We start from the raw sequence: 16,633 nt of genomic DNA, 5'->3' as shown, positions 1-16,633 counted from the left end.
ATATTAATTATCCAGAAGAAGCTGTAGGCTCCTTCTGATTTCCTTCTGAGGGAGAGGTGAATGTTTGAGCTAGAATTTGGAAGTATGAATGAAATCTGTTATTATGAGGGAACGTGGAAGTTAATCTTTAAAATACATAGGGACAATTTATGCAGGATTCAAGGTTATGATTTGGGTTTGATTAAGATAAGAGCCGGTAAAATTATAGTCCCATAAATCCAATTGTTTCAGTATGAAAATGTACAATTTTGTACGAATGTTGTAGCAAGCCAGTAACATTTTCAGTATTTTGCAACTTTATTGGATAAGAAGGTCTTCATTCTGGGTAAAGGATACTACGAAGCATTGGAGAATTCTGATTAAAACCTGATCTTTTAATTGAAACCAAAGTGAAAGTACTTTTAAGATCTTCAATACAAATATAAGTATAAATAACAAAATACAAATTAATTAACAACTGACCTTTTGCAGGTTGTACTGGTTCATTTGAAAGCAATGTAGGACCACTGATTGATATACCGATCGAACCAATCGGAGCTGTGAGTAAGATGGAAATCACTGCAAGTGTAAGCAGCTGTGCGCCACGCACTTTGTCATTTTCATCAGGATTTTCTTGTTGACGGACCAGATCTAAAGCCTCAGGACCTAAGGCAGCCTAAAAAGTAAGGTAAAGACAAATTATCAATTTTTAATAACGCTAATTTTTTTAAGGTACAATTTACAAATTATCTGTTTTGACTAATAATTAATTTACAAAACTAATAAAGATACAAAATTAATTAGCATGGAAATACTTATACATAAAATAAACAATTTAGTTATAAAACTTCAAAAAAATAAAAAATAATAATAATGCAAAAAAAAAAAATTGTTCGGTAACTAAAAAACATTAAAAATGAAAAACTTGAGTAAAAGTAATTCCTAGTTTTCAGGCAGGCTTTACGTCGAACTATCAAATTAGGAGTCATGGAAGGAGGCGACTTGCGAAAATACTTTACTATAAAGTTCTCATATAAACTTTTAAAAATAAAATCGAAGGCCTAGACCAGGAGTCAAACCCAGTACCACAAAAACTCAGCTTGCGGCCCTAATAAAACTATTCATATTAAGACAAAAAGGTGAAGACATCAATAAATTCATACCTGCACAGTAGCTTTTGGTAACCAAGCTAGGTTAACAAATATGATCTCTTTCCAATTAAGATTACCTCCAAGTATCACTAGGCAACAAGTGGCCACTCGCACAACTAATGCACCAATTATTACAATCAGACCTAGGCCAACAGTGTCGAATTGAAGACGTGTTAAATCGATCTCCGCACCAATCAATCCAAACAACATGGGCTGAAGTATTAACCATATTTTGGCGAAAACATCAGAAACAGGATTCTGTAACAAAATTCAATTTTGTACTTTATAAAATCGTTTAAACCATAAAAAGTAAAAATATTTATCACTCAAAGCACAAAGATGATGATCTATTATTTTGTTGAGAAAAAGATAGAATCCCTTGTTTTTTTACTAATACTAATACATATAAATTAATTACATTTCAATTTGACCCGGTCACTTCCGAGTAAGTTTAAAGCTGCCAGCAATAGTGCTAATGCTTGGGGCTTAGTACAAGAAGAATCAAGAGTTGTTGGTGAATCTTAGCTGTCTAGCGTAGCCAGAAAAGATCTTGAGATAAATGTCTTCCAAGAGGTGAAATGTGAACACAGATGGTTTTCCTGCATTGAGTGTCTGTCCAAAGCGCCGAGTAAATTTTGCAAAGCAGATTGTTTGCACATTGATTACAGCTTTTTAATGAGTACCTAGTCACTCCAGTGACAGGGAAATAAGCCGCCAGAGCAAGCAACCATATTGTCTCCTATTGATAGACAAATTTTTGAGTATCTTAAGGAAAACACCAATATAAAGGCGTGGAAACATTATTGAAAGAAATTCCAGCTTGGCAAAAATTTCCTTCCAATTATAGCCTATCCGGCTAAACCAACTAAATATTTTCAGGAACGGGTGACCAAAATATCTTCAGTTGTCTTTTATGTGTCATAGAATAGGTGATGGATGCTGAACATCCCTGCAGATGTGAAGTAATTTAAAATATATATATATATATATATAACACATAAATAAAGCTGATAAGGGAACGATTAGCAAGATCCACAGTGAAGATTACAACGATATGCTGTAATGGGTTATTGATTCCACATCAAAGAGTCGTCATCTACGAAAAGAATTTTTAACTTCGAGCTCTTCGTTACTTTTTTTTTTTAAATTATCATACTCTATTCTTAAATACATAATATTAAATCCTTATCTATTAAATACTAAATGCTCTTTAATTAATTAAAAAAAAAAATTAAAAGTTTTAAATTCTATTTGTTCGCTGAGAATTGTAACACTTAAATGAACTTAAAAATTTGTTCTGAAGAAGTAATGTTTTTGAGTTCCCGACGATCTAACATATGTTATTTATTTGGGAATTCGTGTATGTGAGAGCACAAAGCGAACCGCATAGTCAAAAAAAAATCATTCAGGTCTTGCCAGTTTTTTAAATTTTATAACTTAATGTACTTATTTCTGTTGTGCTGACCTATAGCTTTTTTAATTGAACCACTTTCTAAGAAAAAGATTTTAAGGGAGAGGTGAACACCAACTTGAGTGTCTCTCGAGTGCAATTCAAGTGTAGTACTATCTACATACTTAATATTGAATAAGTTGCTACTGGTTTCAAGAAAATTTGCGAATAGATTTATTATTTATTAAAATTAGTAATAAGTGATCAAAACAATGATAAAAGATTTATTCGGCAAAGCATGCTTAAACAGACTTACATGAGTATTGCTCCAACCTTGCAGTTTCCAGGAAAGACAAGCAATAAATGAGGCTACAATACAGGCAAGAGGTCCAGCTCCTGAATAATGAATCAATTCACTTCCAAGTACAGCGCAAAGACCGCCAGCTCCGATCATAACAGATCTCTTCGCTACTACATATTTCTGCAAAATATGTGGACTGTGAACGCATACTTTATGATTAAAGATGAATGAATATCTGTGAAAAATAATTTCAAATTTGGCTGGAGCAAACAAAGATAGGATAGGACAAGGCAGTCTTACAGGCTGCTAGACGTCACTTAAGTAATCTCAACTTTATAAAATAATGAAATTTCCACTCTATGCTCATTCGTTTGTAAACCACTTTAATAGCTCATTAATACTTACAGATGGGGTCTTAGAACCATAATCAGCAATAAAAATAGTCCCATGAGCAATGCCCTGCGGTCATATGATGGCGCAAAACGGAACAAGAGAATGACAAGGAATTTCTCGCAAGAATGTATAAATTAGCATCTATGATATTTATAGGAACCTTAAATACTGTTCTGATTCCAACTTTTTAGGTGTTTAAGGACTGGTGTTGCCTGCTACAGATGAATGTTAAAATCGAAGAGTTGGTAGTTCACTTCTGGAAAGTATGATTTCAGTTGTAATTGCTATTGCATCTAAAATGGCCACACTTTACCAAATGCCATATTCTGACAATTGCGCGGAGAAATACTATGTTCCTAGGTTACTCACTACACCGTCTACAAAGCAGACCGTATAGAGGAATCATGAGTGCCGTAAAGAGCAGGTCAGGATGCCTTGAAGTGAGTACCTCAGGTGCTGCTAGCCTAAGTTACAATTCACAGAAATTAGGTTTTGACAGGCGACCAATGCAAGTAATTTCATAAGAAAAAGGCTGAAAGAATTTATTTTATTAAGTATATATTCTAGCAATAATATAAATTTACATATTATGGTTACACGATTTTAAATAACTCTGTAATGGAATCGGAATACCTGCTACTTATTCTTCTTTCAACATTCATCAAGATAATGTACGACTTATATAATTAATAACTTTATATAACCAATAATATAATTAAAACTAATTTCATGAACATCTTAGAAAGAGTATACTTACATCATCTCTGTGAGGTATAAAGGAAGCTATAAGGCCCCAAGTAATACCAAAACTGAGACCAATGACCATTTCCAAAGGACCTTGCAATAACTGATGCGTTAAATCACCTAGAAAGGGACAAGCGTTAGTAATAAAATGAAATTTGCAGTAAATATTATTTATGTTTGGTAAATTTTCATAGATTTAAATGGTCAAAATTATTTTTGGAGTTCCAAAAAAATGTAAACAGTTACTTCCTAAAGAAATGAAAGTTAGTAATAATAAAGTTTTCCAAATAGACGAACCTGTTGAGAAAATCATTCCCAAAAATACACCAAATATAGATATTGCTACAATATCATCAAGACTAGATGCAGCGATAACAAGCGTGGAGATGCCTTTGTTTTCTCCATAGCCTCTTTCTTTTAGACTAAGTAAAGTTGGGACCACAACTGCAGGTGATACAGCACTCAACATGAAACTAGAAAAATTAAATAATAAGATTAGTACAAAATTATTTAGGTATTTGGGGTCCTGAATTCAGTTGCAAGTTCCCAGAATTTTTTATGTTAGTTAAGTCATCTTAAAAATAGTGAAAAACGATATTAATTAAAATTAAAAAAGAAATATTGAAAATCAAAATAAAATTCAGTGAGAGCTGTTTTAAAGTTTTTAAAATACTAAATCCAAAACAAAATCAAGAGTACAAGATTTGAATAGTTTTATACGGTTTTACATGTCACCCGCCACAAGCAAATTAACTCCGAATTTCGATTTCATAATTAATCGGGAATATTTATGATTTTATTCATTCATCGGTTTGATTATTAATTTACAATATATACATTTTTTTAATTAATTATATATCTTATGTTCTGTTTGTAGTAATATTTTGAACATTTTGTTGCTCTGTAACATTACCAAAAGCGAGAAGCTCTGTACTTTGGGCTTTGCATACCAGATTGATTCTTGAAGAGAAGTTGCTAATCCCAAGGTGCTTTGAAGATGCATAATTAAAAAACTAACACCGGATCTTTGAGACTGCAAGAAATGTATCATTGCAGACGATGAATTAAATGATAAATTTGTAATTCGTCCTTGGAAAGCGTAGTTGGGGTAGTCGAAATTGCCCTAAAGGCTGTCGGATAGCACTAACGGTAAAAAGTATGCTTATCCTGAGGTCTTGATACATTTTGTGTGTGTGTGTGTGTGTGTGTGTGTGTGTGTGTGTGTGTGAGAGAGCGATGGCGTGTAAATGTTCAAATAGACCATAATAATATTTATTTTTATATGTTTAATAAAATTTGATTACAATTATAATGAAGTGACAGATGGTTAATTAAAAAATCGACGAAAAATAATGCAAGCAAATTCGCTTAAAACATACAAATCGTAAGGCTTGAAAAACAGAAATGACCCCGAATAAAATTAATCTTCTCTTAAGATCTCTGCTAGTTGATTTATGATCGAAAAAATAAATGTCTAATTATAATTCCTTGTATTATTTATTTTTAGATAATATATATATTTTTTAATCTCGCTCACATTTTTAGCATTATTAATAGTAAAGATTTGTAAGTAACCTTCACATAATTAATAGAAAGGTAAAAAAGTTCTCTGGGTCAATTTGCCATATTATAAATTCAGTTTAAAATGAACTTGGCAGACTTGTTTGTCCTCAAAATGTGACATTAACTCACACAAGGCTGGGGATGAAATTATTACAAAGCGTATGCTTATTAGAATCTCAAGGTGGGTAAAAATAAGTTTAAGTTGACTTAAATTGATCATCAGTTAATGGGATCGATGTTTACATACATCTACACAATTTTTAGGAGTTAATCAAAGTAACTAAAATCAGATGATAAAGTTGTAAAAAGGAAATTTCGTCGAACAATTTACGATAAATAAGTACATTCCTTTGAAATGCAATTAAAATAAATTTATGCATTTTTCTCTGAATAAAATTTACAAATGTATGTGATTAAGTGGAATCTTGATCACTTTTCCTTATACAACTGGAATTTTAAAACTATATGGAACCAATATATGCTACTTCTCATGGTGTAAAATTACCTTTGAAGATTTATTAAATGTCTGTGGATTACATGAATTTTATTAGTCACGATGCAGCAATTAAGTGGTAGTTTTTCAGCACCGAAACTAGTTTCAAGGTTTCCTTATAAAAATGTATTTCGAGCCAGTCACGTTAATTTTTAATACGTATGATTTTACCTTGAACTTGGTGGGCAATGTAATTCAATTAATAGATTTTTTTATTATCTGATTTGCTCATTATTTTATTACCATACTTTTAAAAGTTAGAGTGTGAAAATGTTAATATTTATTTAAGTTTTCCTATTAAGAAGATTATACATCATATACCTAAATTTTTCTGATCTTAATTCTTCTTACCATGATTTTAATTTATTTATATTTAATATTTTATGAGTTTTGATGATTCCTTAGTTTTCATTGGCTGTTGGGGTACAACCTTATCAAACCCAGATATATTTGCCTGAATTTGAAATATATGATTTTTTTTTTTTTTTTTAGGATTTTGGAAGGATCCGTGTAGATTCTCGCCTCCACTAGGTTCTCAGAAGAATCGTACTCTGCATTGTATTAACATTGTACCAATAAATAGAATGTAGTTACTCGCTACAAAGTACACTTGATGTATGCTGCACTCGAACTAAATATTTTACTAGCTCAAACTCGAAAGCTTTACACCAAACCCGCCGTAGAGTAAATTGATTGCCTTGATGTGGGTAACGATACATTAGTGTTAGTGGTGTCAAATGTACTTTATATTGTAGAGGCACTTATAAGCATTAACTGATATTTTTTTATTTTTATTTTATTTTTTCATTTATATGGCATTGAATAAGAAGATTGTTATCCAAAGAACATATACAAATCTGAATCATTAATAAGTTTTTAAGAAAACTGGTTTCCTCATAAATCGTGACGAATGTGACAATAAAAATTGAACATCATAGTCACGTATTTACTCTTGAATATACATAACTAATTACCATACTATTGTAGGGAACTATCAACTGAACTACTTAAATAGATACGAATTTATTTGTTGATGAATGTAATTATTTTTTAACAAAAAAAGAAAGAAAAAAAAAAAAAAGCCATTAACAATACTAACAATACTTTATAATGATAATGAGTTTCAGTAAGTTGTGCGTGCATTTTAAAAACGTTGAAACAAAAAGTTTATTCGATATACAAATAATTATTTGAAAATTAAAATGGAATTTACAGTTATTCCTTAAATATATAGTTTTAAATATGAATTTAATGGTAGTGAAAGTCTAAAGTTACAAGTAGATAACCTAAAAAGAACTGGTTATGTTCATCAAATATAATCATAAAAGGCGGACTAGAAAAACGAAGAAACAAATTACTTACCCAAGAAGAAGTCCCCATAAATAGGGGTAATCAAAGAGATAGTGTGAAAGGACTGCAGCCGCTACTGCCTCAGCTAGACAAGGAAACAAGGCCAGTCTCAGTACAACCAGACTTAATTTTAAGAGGGCCGGAGCATCCAATCCTAGACCAGCTTTTATTAGGATTACTGTTAGCGCTATTTCTCTGAAATCATAAGAAACAAATTGAATTACTAATAAATCTGTGTATTTCATACATAAATTGCTTTAGAAAAAAAAAAAGTTGCTCCCACTAAAACAACAATGTATCTCAATAAACCTAGTCTCTCTCTCTATTTGAGGACGATGAGCGGAATAAAGTTGAGAGAGATCTTTGCCTAGATTCTGGCATTGATTTTTTTTTGTAATAACAAGAATATTTTGGAAGAGGATTATTAAATAGTGAATAGATTTCGTCTTCAGTTTTGCAAATTGCTGATTTATTTCAGCAAATATGAAAAATAAACAAATGAAACTAAAATTTAAAGTTCTCACCTCCTAATTTAAACAAGAAGGTGAGAAGAAACTCCTTCAACGAAACTTTTCTACTGTTATAACTTTGTAAAGTGGGAATGTATAGCTTGAGAAAGTATATAAATTTCATAGTTAAATGTTCCATTTCTTTTATATTCTATAATAATTCCACGAATCAGATTTATAAATATGTAAATACTTAAAAAACTTTCAAAATTTACGCGAACTGTTAGGCCACTAAGGTCGAGCGAGCAGTTGTCGGAATACTATAAAGTGAGCTGTTCGTATTTTTACATCATATCATTTTGTTAAGACTGGAGGCCGAATGAGTATACTTTTCATTCCTTCAAAATTTAAATTAATTTCTGTGTTTTCCCCAATTATTATTCCAGGAGTGTATGGAATAAGAGATTGTGCAGAATAGATTGCACATCAAAATAGATTTGACCTTACTCTTTTAAAATTGCAAAATACCTACAATAAAAAATACGACTTGAGAAATGAAAAAATTTTTGTATTTGAACTGATAACGATCTTAGATGGCAGCAGATAATTTGTAACTTCAAATAAATGATACGTTGATTAGTGGAACTGATTACTTCCATTATGAAAATGAATTAATAACTGGATGTCACTGATTAAAAGCCTAAATAAACGTGGGAAATCTTTTAAATAGATATGCATACATTTTAATACTGAAGTTATTAACATGGAATTATGTTTACATATGTTATTTGAAACATATAATTATTATTAATAAAAAGGAACTCTGTAGCTATCAAAAGGATCTTTTCTCACAAAATCTGAAAAATTGATAACTATAAACAAAGTAATCATCTCTAACTTAAGGATAAAAACATTGAGAAAGAACAAAGCATTATATAATGAGATTCTAAGAAAAAAATACTGTATCCGCTTGATGTGGAAATTCAACAGAATATATTTCAATGTTACATAATTTCTTTTTTTTAAAGGAAGAAAGAATATTGCCAATTTCATTCATAATTTCCGTAAATTATGAATGAAATTGGCAATACATTTTATTTTATTTTTTTAAATTATAAATCAGTCACCAAAAACGATGAACAACACTCGACAATTAATCTTTTTGGAAATCACACATGCTGATAGTTTTGTTAGCTACTGCTTGGTTTCGTAGATGTTCACATAAGTAATTAACTGTTAATTATTGCCGTTAGTTAAATAGAAATAAGATTTTATGTGTACATTTATAATTAAATATTAAATTTGGAATCAAAAGGTGCAAAAAGAATGTGAAAGTTGCTTTGTTTTGAATCGGAATGCTAAGAAATACATATTAGAAGGTAAAGTAGGCTAAATTTAGTTTTTTTTTTGTAAATAATAATTTATTGAAGTCCTTTAAAATTTTATAGATAAAAAAATTTATAAACCCTATCTTGATTCAGTTTACTGGGAGGGGAAAATGATCCGAATATGTATAATTTATAGATATTGTAGTATTAATGGTAGCAGGAGAATTTACTTAAATGAGAACGATGGTAATCAAAAGGAAACTGTACTACCAGATGCCATCCACAACGGCAAAAGCCACCTGCGCAATGGTCTTGAATTGGGTAGCAATTTTTACAAAATGATCCATCGTTCGATCTGAAACTAACGTTAAAGTGGTCAATCACCCAAAAAAGTAATGATCTTCTTTTGATTGGCCATCTTTTTCCTGTTATTCAATTAAACTTCCTTCTCTCATGCTTCCATCAAGCCAGCCTTCGATTTAGTTCGCGACCGACCCCTACCTCTCTTTCTATTAACCTATGGTTTATACGCACTGTTGCCGACCTGTTGGTTCCCTTGTGTAGCATATGCTCGAATCAGCGTAATCAATTTTCTTCCACTAGCTGCAATCCAAGTTGTCCCTTATTGTGGCCTTTCGCAGCCTATCTCGTCTCATCTAGTTTCTCTCTAATATTTTCTTGCAACTAACTGGCTTTTATGTTTTTCTTTGATTCCAGGACTTTGATGAGTATGTATGGGGAGAAACGTAGACCTGTACAGTTTGGTTTTCTTGAACACTATTCTATTGCTGAGGAAGGTCTAGTACTTGCAGCACTGATAGATCAAAGGTAAGCACTTGAGTGCTTAAAACTGGAAATCTGTTCATCCTTTCTTCTCCATACCTAACCACATTCATAGACCTTGAAAGCATTTTGCTAACCCTCTATTATTTGGCTTTATATAAGCTGATTTAAGCGCCACGGTGGCCGAGCGGTAAGAGGCTAGGCCCACAAAGCTAAATTGTATTGTGTTACTGGGTTCGATTCCCGTTCTAGGCCTTGAATTTTATTTAGAGGGTAAAATGTAAAATTTACAGTAAAGTACTTTTGCCTCCGTCCACGACATTTAATTGGTAGTTGGATATAAAGCCCGCATGAAAAAAGGCATTGTTTTACTTCTCTTTTACTTTTTTTTTATATACATAAGTTGATTTATCATCCTAGATATAATACCCGCTTTGAAACCATTCTGGCTCTTATCTAAATATTCGTCTTACCATCTTCGAGTTTTCTTAACAAACCATAAGTAATTTTCGTTTACTTCATTGAAACTTTGATGACATGTTTGAATATTATTGAATTTTAATTAAACAAAAAATCCATTAACCTAAACATCGGAGACAAGGTTGATATTTTGAAAACTTTTTCTGTTAAAAAAGCCGGGCAATATATTTTATTCTTATACAAATTATTAATGACCCTGATCTAACTGATTTATTTAATTTTAATAAAAATACTGAATGAAACTCTTCTTCTTCTTTTTAATATGCTTTTGTTTAATAATCTTTTGCTACAATAACGCAAATATATTTTTTTGAAGTATATACGTAATGGATGGAACTAGTTGTGTGTAGCAAGTTTGAAGACTCTAGAAGTTAGGCCTTTGAGAAGGGCTGCACGCAAACTGACATAATGTGGTTTCGTTTATATAAATAAATCCAGTATATGTCTATCATATTTACATAATGCTTATATTACACAATTTATTGATAAAAAAATTCATATGCTTTTTTTTTTTACCTTGAACAAGATTAAGGTTAATTATTGACATGACTACATACTTGGCAACACAGATAATGGATTTACAATTATTTCCAAACTAGTATTCGAATTGGCCAGTAATTTCATGTAAGAAATGAGCAAATTGTGCAAACGTGATTACAAAATAATGAATAAATAGCTTACATAGACTTCAATAGTTTTTGCCCAACAAACTTAGATGTAACAGCCAAAGAAAGGAATCAAATTGTGACTTTCCTCTAGATATAAAATGTAGTTTTATTTTTTAAATGTATTTTTTTTTGTTAAGTAAAGATTATGAGATGAAGTGACTTTATTATCTTGGATGAATAAATTAGTGTCATAACCGTCTTTTAGATTATTAAAGTACGCACACACATACTAAGCGCTGAACACATTAATTCGCCAACAGAAGAGGATAAAACAAGCATTAATGGCAAAAACTCACTACAGGAAATTCGGGGTGATAATATACTTCCTCCTACAAGCAATAGAGAAAATAATCATTTAATTCATAAAATAGTACTTACCTAAGTTTGATGACAATATCAAGGTACACGCCTGATATTTTGAAGAAGCCTATTGTCCTTAGTATAATACCCGCTATAAGCATTCCTAAAAGTGGCGGCAATTTTGCCAGGGCAACTACTTTGCCCGCACAGTAGGCAACTAAAATCAAGACGATCAGTTTGAAGAGGTCTCCGCCCGGTGTTACCTCCACTTTTAGTAGAGTGTAGAGCAGTGCCCATAATAAAACCAGAATAAGCGATGAACCAATAATTGTAATTTGCCAAGAGTTTCCCAAGCCGCACTGGCTGGACAACAGACTAGCAACTCGGCTGCAGTTGCTGAAACAATAAAGAAATTAAGCTGTCATCATAACATAAAGATTATTTGATAAAGATGTGGTGGTAGAGTGCAGGTGGAGAATATCAAGCCATATTCAGAGCAGTCATTGATACAGGAGGCCAAGACACGTGCAAACTAGAGTGCCATTCTTTCAATGATTTTTGATTTCCAAAGTTGTCCTACAAAAATAGATTTTTCTATTTCCCATTTTTCTTTACTGTGAAAAATCACTGGGAAGCACTTTACTCAGTTTCTACAGCAATCAAATGTAACAGAGGAGATGAAGCTTGAATCCACCATGATCCTAAGGCCACGAAGGGTACATATAACGAGCACAAGCGGTGGTGACCAACTCCGGAGATATGTCGTGTTCAAAGTCAGATGGAAAGCTCATGTCAATACTTTTGAAAGAAATGTGGAAGCCATTTTCAAATATTCAAGTCTCCTACAAAAATTAAATATATACTTCCAATATTAAAGATATTAGGTGAAGCGCCTGAAATAGTCGCCAGGTTTGTTGTTGCTCTACGTTACTAAGCTAGCTCAAAAGCCTCGCGAGTTAAGCCTCGATGCTTCACAGAGCTTAACACCCTATAGAGCAGACCTGGCTGTTAGTCTGCATGCCAACTGTTTGATAATACAGGGAAAGAGGCGGTAACAGGGTTCTTCTACCCTGGAAATAGGTGTACTAAAGAGGAAGGAATCAAACTTATCATGCTAGAAAGTTCGATTTCCCAGAAACTTTTGTTTTCATATTCAAGAAGGTAATGAACAGGAACGCATTCGTAATTTATGTACATTTAGTTGGAAATAAAAAGAACAACGTATGAAGTTTTCACTATGGCCAACTAATTGACCCGGTTTTAAGACTGCTATAATAATGATTTTACCCAAACAAAAATTTTCCGATAACGTCGAAGGATGGGCTTTAACTTTAAATAAGAGCTAGTTAAATATTTTCACTTTCATTAGTTTTGGAAACTTAAAAATGTGGTATATAGATTACTCAATATTTAATTTTCGCAGTTCTCTTAGGTCTACTTAACAAAAAAGGTTTTGGAGAGTAAATAAACTCATAGATTCTCCAGAATCCTAAACCCAAAATACTAGAGCAAGGTGAAAAATTCGTGCCCTCATCACAAATATGGTGATGCTATCAATGAAATTTTGTTTTAGCTATAGCTACATGTATTGATAAAATTACATAATCGTAAATTTGTTCCTAAAATAATTATATTTAAATGATTTTAAAGTAAACGACTGAATGAAAAAGCGAGACTGCTGCGAACTTGTCAACATCAGCTGACTGAGATGAAAAATCAATTGGACTTTGCCAGCTTGTGATTAAGGGACGCCCTCTATTAAAGTTCCACTTTATTAACTTTCTAAGATTTTTTTTTTGTAAATACACGAAAAATAGAAACTACACTATCCATTTATGGACTATTTATGATTTTATGTACCATCACTTAATTTTTTTTATTTTGTCGGTTGATGGATGACCAACCTACTTATTTACATGTTTGTGGTTTCCAGTGAAAACGAACACATTTTTTTTTCGAGATCAATGTGTTTCTTTATGCTTACAAAATATCTCAAAAACGAAAACTGCGTCAAAAATTTACATTGATCTCTCTTTTCAGAGACAGTGCATGGTATCCTAGTAAAGATTTGGTCAGAATCCATCAATCCAAGATGCGTCCATACTGAGAGCTAACTTTTTGGTTTCAAGAATTTCTGTAACGTAGATCCAGTACTTTATTTAAATTTTATATACCAAGAATTAATTTTAATATTTAAATAAAAGGGTGATCAACATTCTTTCCTCGGTAGAAACACATTGAATGTGTTTCACTAAAGCTTGAATGACTATGTTTATTTCTAGCCACACAATATTTGGCAACTTAATAATCATATTTAAGCACAACGAACACATTAACTTTATACTGCAGTGTATGGTGGCAGGTACAATGGGAGGCTGCTTGGATGGGTTTGGTTGACGCTCCAGTTCTGATAATGCTCTAATTCACACTGTTATATACTGGGTGATATTTAATCATGTCTCCATCGTACAGGAGTTACTCTCTCTAGACTCTGAGAGAGAGAGTGGGTGTCCGTCTGCGCTCATTCAGACTCTTACATTCCAATTTCCGTTGATTGGCTACTTGATGGTCCGTTCCAACTCATTTGAAGGCTCCAAATCATGTTATATTCAGCCTACCGCACTTGTACTTTCTCCTTTTTCAACAAAAAGCGCTCTTGTTTTATATTTTTTTAAAAATGGTCACTCATCATATAACTTTAATTATTTTTGATATTGCTTTCCATTACTCCTGTTGCAATCTTGTTAAATAATCTAAATTTAGTTTTTTTCCGAAAAAATATATTTTGTACAATCTATTTGTACGTCAAAACGAAATAAGTTTTTAACGCATTATATAAAACATATTTTTTAATGACTTAAGGCCCTCCAAACTGATGTTTCTAGTGAACGCTCGAAATTTAAAATGTGCACAACAAGCGCATTATCTTCTTCTACAACAGTAAAAGCACGTAACAAAAATACCTATGGAGGACGGTTTCACCTAGAGGTTATGTCCTATTTGAGGAAAACTAAAAATTTGGAAGTAATTTCCCATTTTTTATTATGGTGATGAGATTCACACACCAGATTTTTCTCTTTAATATTTTCAAAGAGGAGGGATTGATTATATTTATTCAGAACTCAATCTGAAGCCAAATATGCTATAAGAGTCACTAACGGAGACACCAGGCCTCCCTATGAAGGTTAGTCTGTCATTTCTTTTTTTTTTTAATCTAAACAGACAACCAAAACCTACCCTCCTTCTCTCATCGCAACATACATTATGTGCCGGCAAAATCGATAAAACTGCTATTTTTATTAAACACATTCTATTATCTAATCCTTCACCCGTCTGAAAATAAGATTAATATTTTAGCAGCTATAAAAACCGTATATTTCATTTTATTCATGTATTTGTATTTCTAATGCCATTTACTCTATTGAAAACTTTCTCATATTTATTGTAGGATTGTAGATTTTCTGATTTCAGTTTTCACCTCTAATATTAATCTCTACGACTTAAACTACTACTTATTAGTAGTTTTACCACTGATGTTTGTGACTTGCCTATCTCTCTATGTAGTTCGAATAATTTGAAAAACAGAAAATAATTAAAAGTTTAAATTTGAAATTTGGTTTAGGTGCCTCGACCCTGCTGTAGGATTTTGGGCGAAATCAGCTAACCAATTGAGAAAGGATGACATAAAGAAAACATCGGAGAAAGACGAAAGAAAAAGTGGAATATGGAGGTGAGTCTAAATTAGCAGTTTATAAGGGAAGAAAGTGATATACCTAAGACCAAGTAATTATTTAAAATAAATTTAATATTTTGGCGTATTTCTGGATTTGAAATTTTTATTCTTGTTGATTTTGATAAGGACATAATTGATGAAATTATTAAAATTACTTTTTTGTTTTACTGTAAAAAAAAGAAGTAACAAGTTATCACCTGTTTTTCGGGCGGGGTTGACAACCAATTACTGTCTGGACGGAGGCGGAAGCATATACTTTACTATTACCATTTTTTCCAACAAATAAAAAGTGGCTACACCTTGAGATTCCTACATACAGAATCACATTTCATAACCACTATACCAATCCCACTCCGTTTTGGATCTTAAAGATCTGAAATTTTAACCTTGAAATCTCAAGATTGATTGATTACTTTTTAAGAACCAGGCCAAAACTCCAAATTTTAAGAAATCTGTTGATCTGAAGTTCCACTTGACTGAATAGATTTATCTTTTCGTTTGTTGAGAATAACTTCAATGATTTGTTTTAAATTTCTTTTGCACACTACTTAAAGATCGCTTTCTTTTAATGATATTTTTTTCGTAGCTTCATTTCAGTAGAGTTCTAGGAGAGGAGATAAGATGTAATTGTAAAGTACCTTCTTTTACGGATCTAATCTCTCTTTGTAATTGTCCATAATGTTTTTCATTTGAAATTGATTTAAAACTTTTCAGATAACAAAGATTACAGTGGTTTTTGAAGAAGTTGTGATGTCATGCTTCTATTACTAGAATTCTTTCCTAAATATGAGTTATGTAGAAAATTTCTAGTACACAATCTTAAGTTTTAAGATAATTTAATTACGTGAACATCCATAAAGTCGTGAGTATTCACATCAGACTCTTTATTTTCAAACACTTATGTTTGGACATTATTTTATGGTTGCAATCAAGAGCTGTGCAATTTTCACCAGAAAAACAGAAGGTTCAGGAAATGATGACGGAAAGCAGGGAAAGATAGTAAAGGAGAGATGCACTGTCACAGAACGGCTGAAGGAAATCGGTAAAAATTAACACCATCTTACAATTAGTAAAAAGTTGTCTGTTAGCATCGAAATAATTTCTGAAAGTGGAAATCGATTGTGTTTTCTCTCTAAATTTCCATTGTTTAAATAGATGGAACAAAAATAATACCCTATCGATATTGATAACATTAAAAAAGTAGAAAAACAAAAACATCGTACACGTGTTTTTGATACGAGTATGAGATCAAAAAGCAGAGCATATCAGACTGACTCATTTAACAAACACGTGTATAGTATCATTGTTCCATAATGTTTTAATTATTGTAAACATAATGCTGATTTAAAAGTGTAAAATTAAAATGCAAATGTATGCATCAGCAATGGTGATTTCATTTAATGAGCATAACAAATTTGAAGATAAAGGTAAATATAAGTCATATCACTGGAGGTTTTGTCTTCAAGTAATAACTTGTATATTTACTGGATGGACAGATAGGTTCATAGTGAAGACATTATGAATCACA

The 16,633-nt window shown here is 31.8% G+C and overlaps 2 protein-coding genes across 4 annotated transcripts in view; one reads left to right on the top strand and one right to left on the bottom strand.

The window, feature by feature from the left end:
* Nucleotides 1-16,633, bottom strand: part of LOC141456295 (sodium/hydrogen exchanger 9B2-like) — a 53,314-nt gene that overhangs the window by 13,310 nt on the left and 23,371 nt on the right. Inside the window, exons 3-9 of one of the 2 annotated variants that reach the window (XM_074132168.1) lie at nt 11,451-11,768; nt 7,377-7,559; nt 4,256-4,431; nt 3,972-4,078; nt 2,837-3,001; nt 1,143-1,388; nt 463-655 (exon numbers count right to left, since the gene is read on the bottom strand). In XM_074132168.1, the coding sequence (XP_073988269.1) occupies nt 463-655; nt 1,143-1,388; nt 2,837-3,001; nt 3,972-4,078; nt 4,256-4,431; nt 7,377-7,559; nt 11,451-11,768 (1,388 nt within the window). The remainder of the gene's footprint in view (nt 1-462; nt 656-1,142; nt 1,389-2,836; nt 3,002-3,971; nt 4,079-4,255; nt 4,432-7,376; nt 7,560-11,450; nt 11,769-16,633) is intronic. The other variant, XM_074132169.1, reaches the window with a different exon arrangement.
* LOC141456313 (uncharacterized) overlaps nt 531-16,633 on the top strand; it is a 37,822-nt gene continuing 21,719 nt past the window's right edge. The window contains exons 1-4 of one of the 2 annotated variants that reach the window (XM_074132220.1): nt 531-667; nt 9,859-9,969; nt 14,995-15,102; nt 15,820-15,967. In XM_074132220.1, the coding sequence (XP_073988321.1) occupies nt 9,866-9,969; nt 14,995-15,102; nt 15,820-15,823 (216 nt within the window). In that variant the 5' untranslated portion in view covers nt 531-667; nt 9,859-9,865 and the 3' untranslated portion in view covers nt 15,824-15,967. Of the gene's footprint in view, nt 668-9,858; nt 9,970-14,994; nt 15,103-15,819; nt 15,968-16,633 lie in introns of those variants that run through there. The other variant, XR_012459695.1, reaches the window with a different exon arrangement.

The sequence above is a fragment of the Rhodnius prolixus genome, unplaced genomic scaffold, assembly GCF_049639745.1.
Source record: "Rhodnius prolixus isolate KJV_2025 unplaced genomic scaffold, Rpr scaffold_4, whole genome shotgun sequence".
NCBI classification, from domain to species: domain Eukaryota; kingdom Metazoa; phylum Arthropoda; class Insecta; order Hemiptera; family Reduviidae; genus Rhodnius; species Rhodnius prolixus.
The sequence above is the reverse complement of the archived record's forward strand: the minus strand, read 5'-3'. Positions and strand labels throughout refer to the sequence as shown.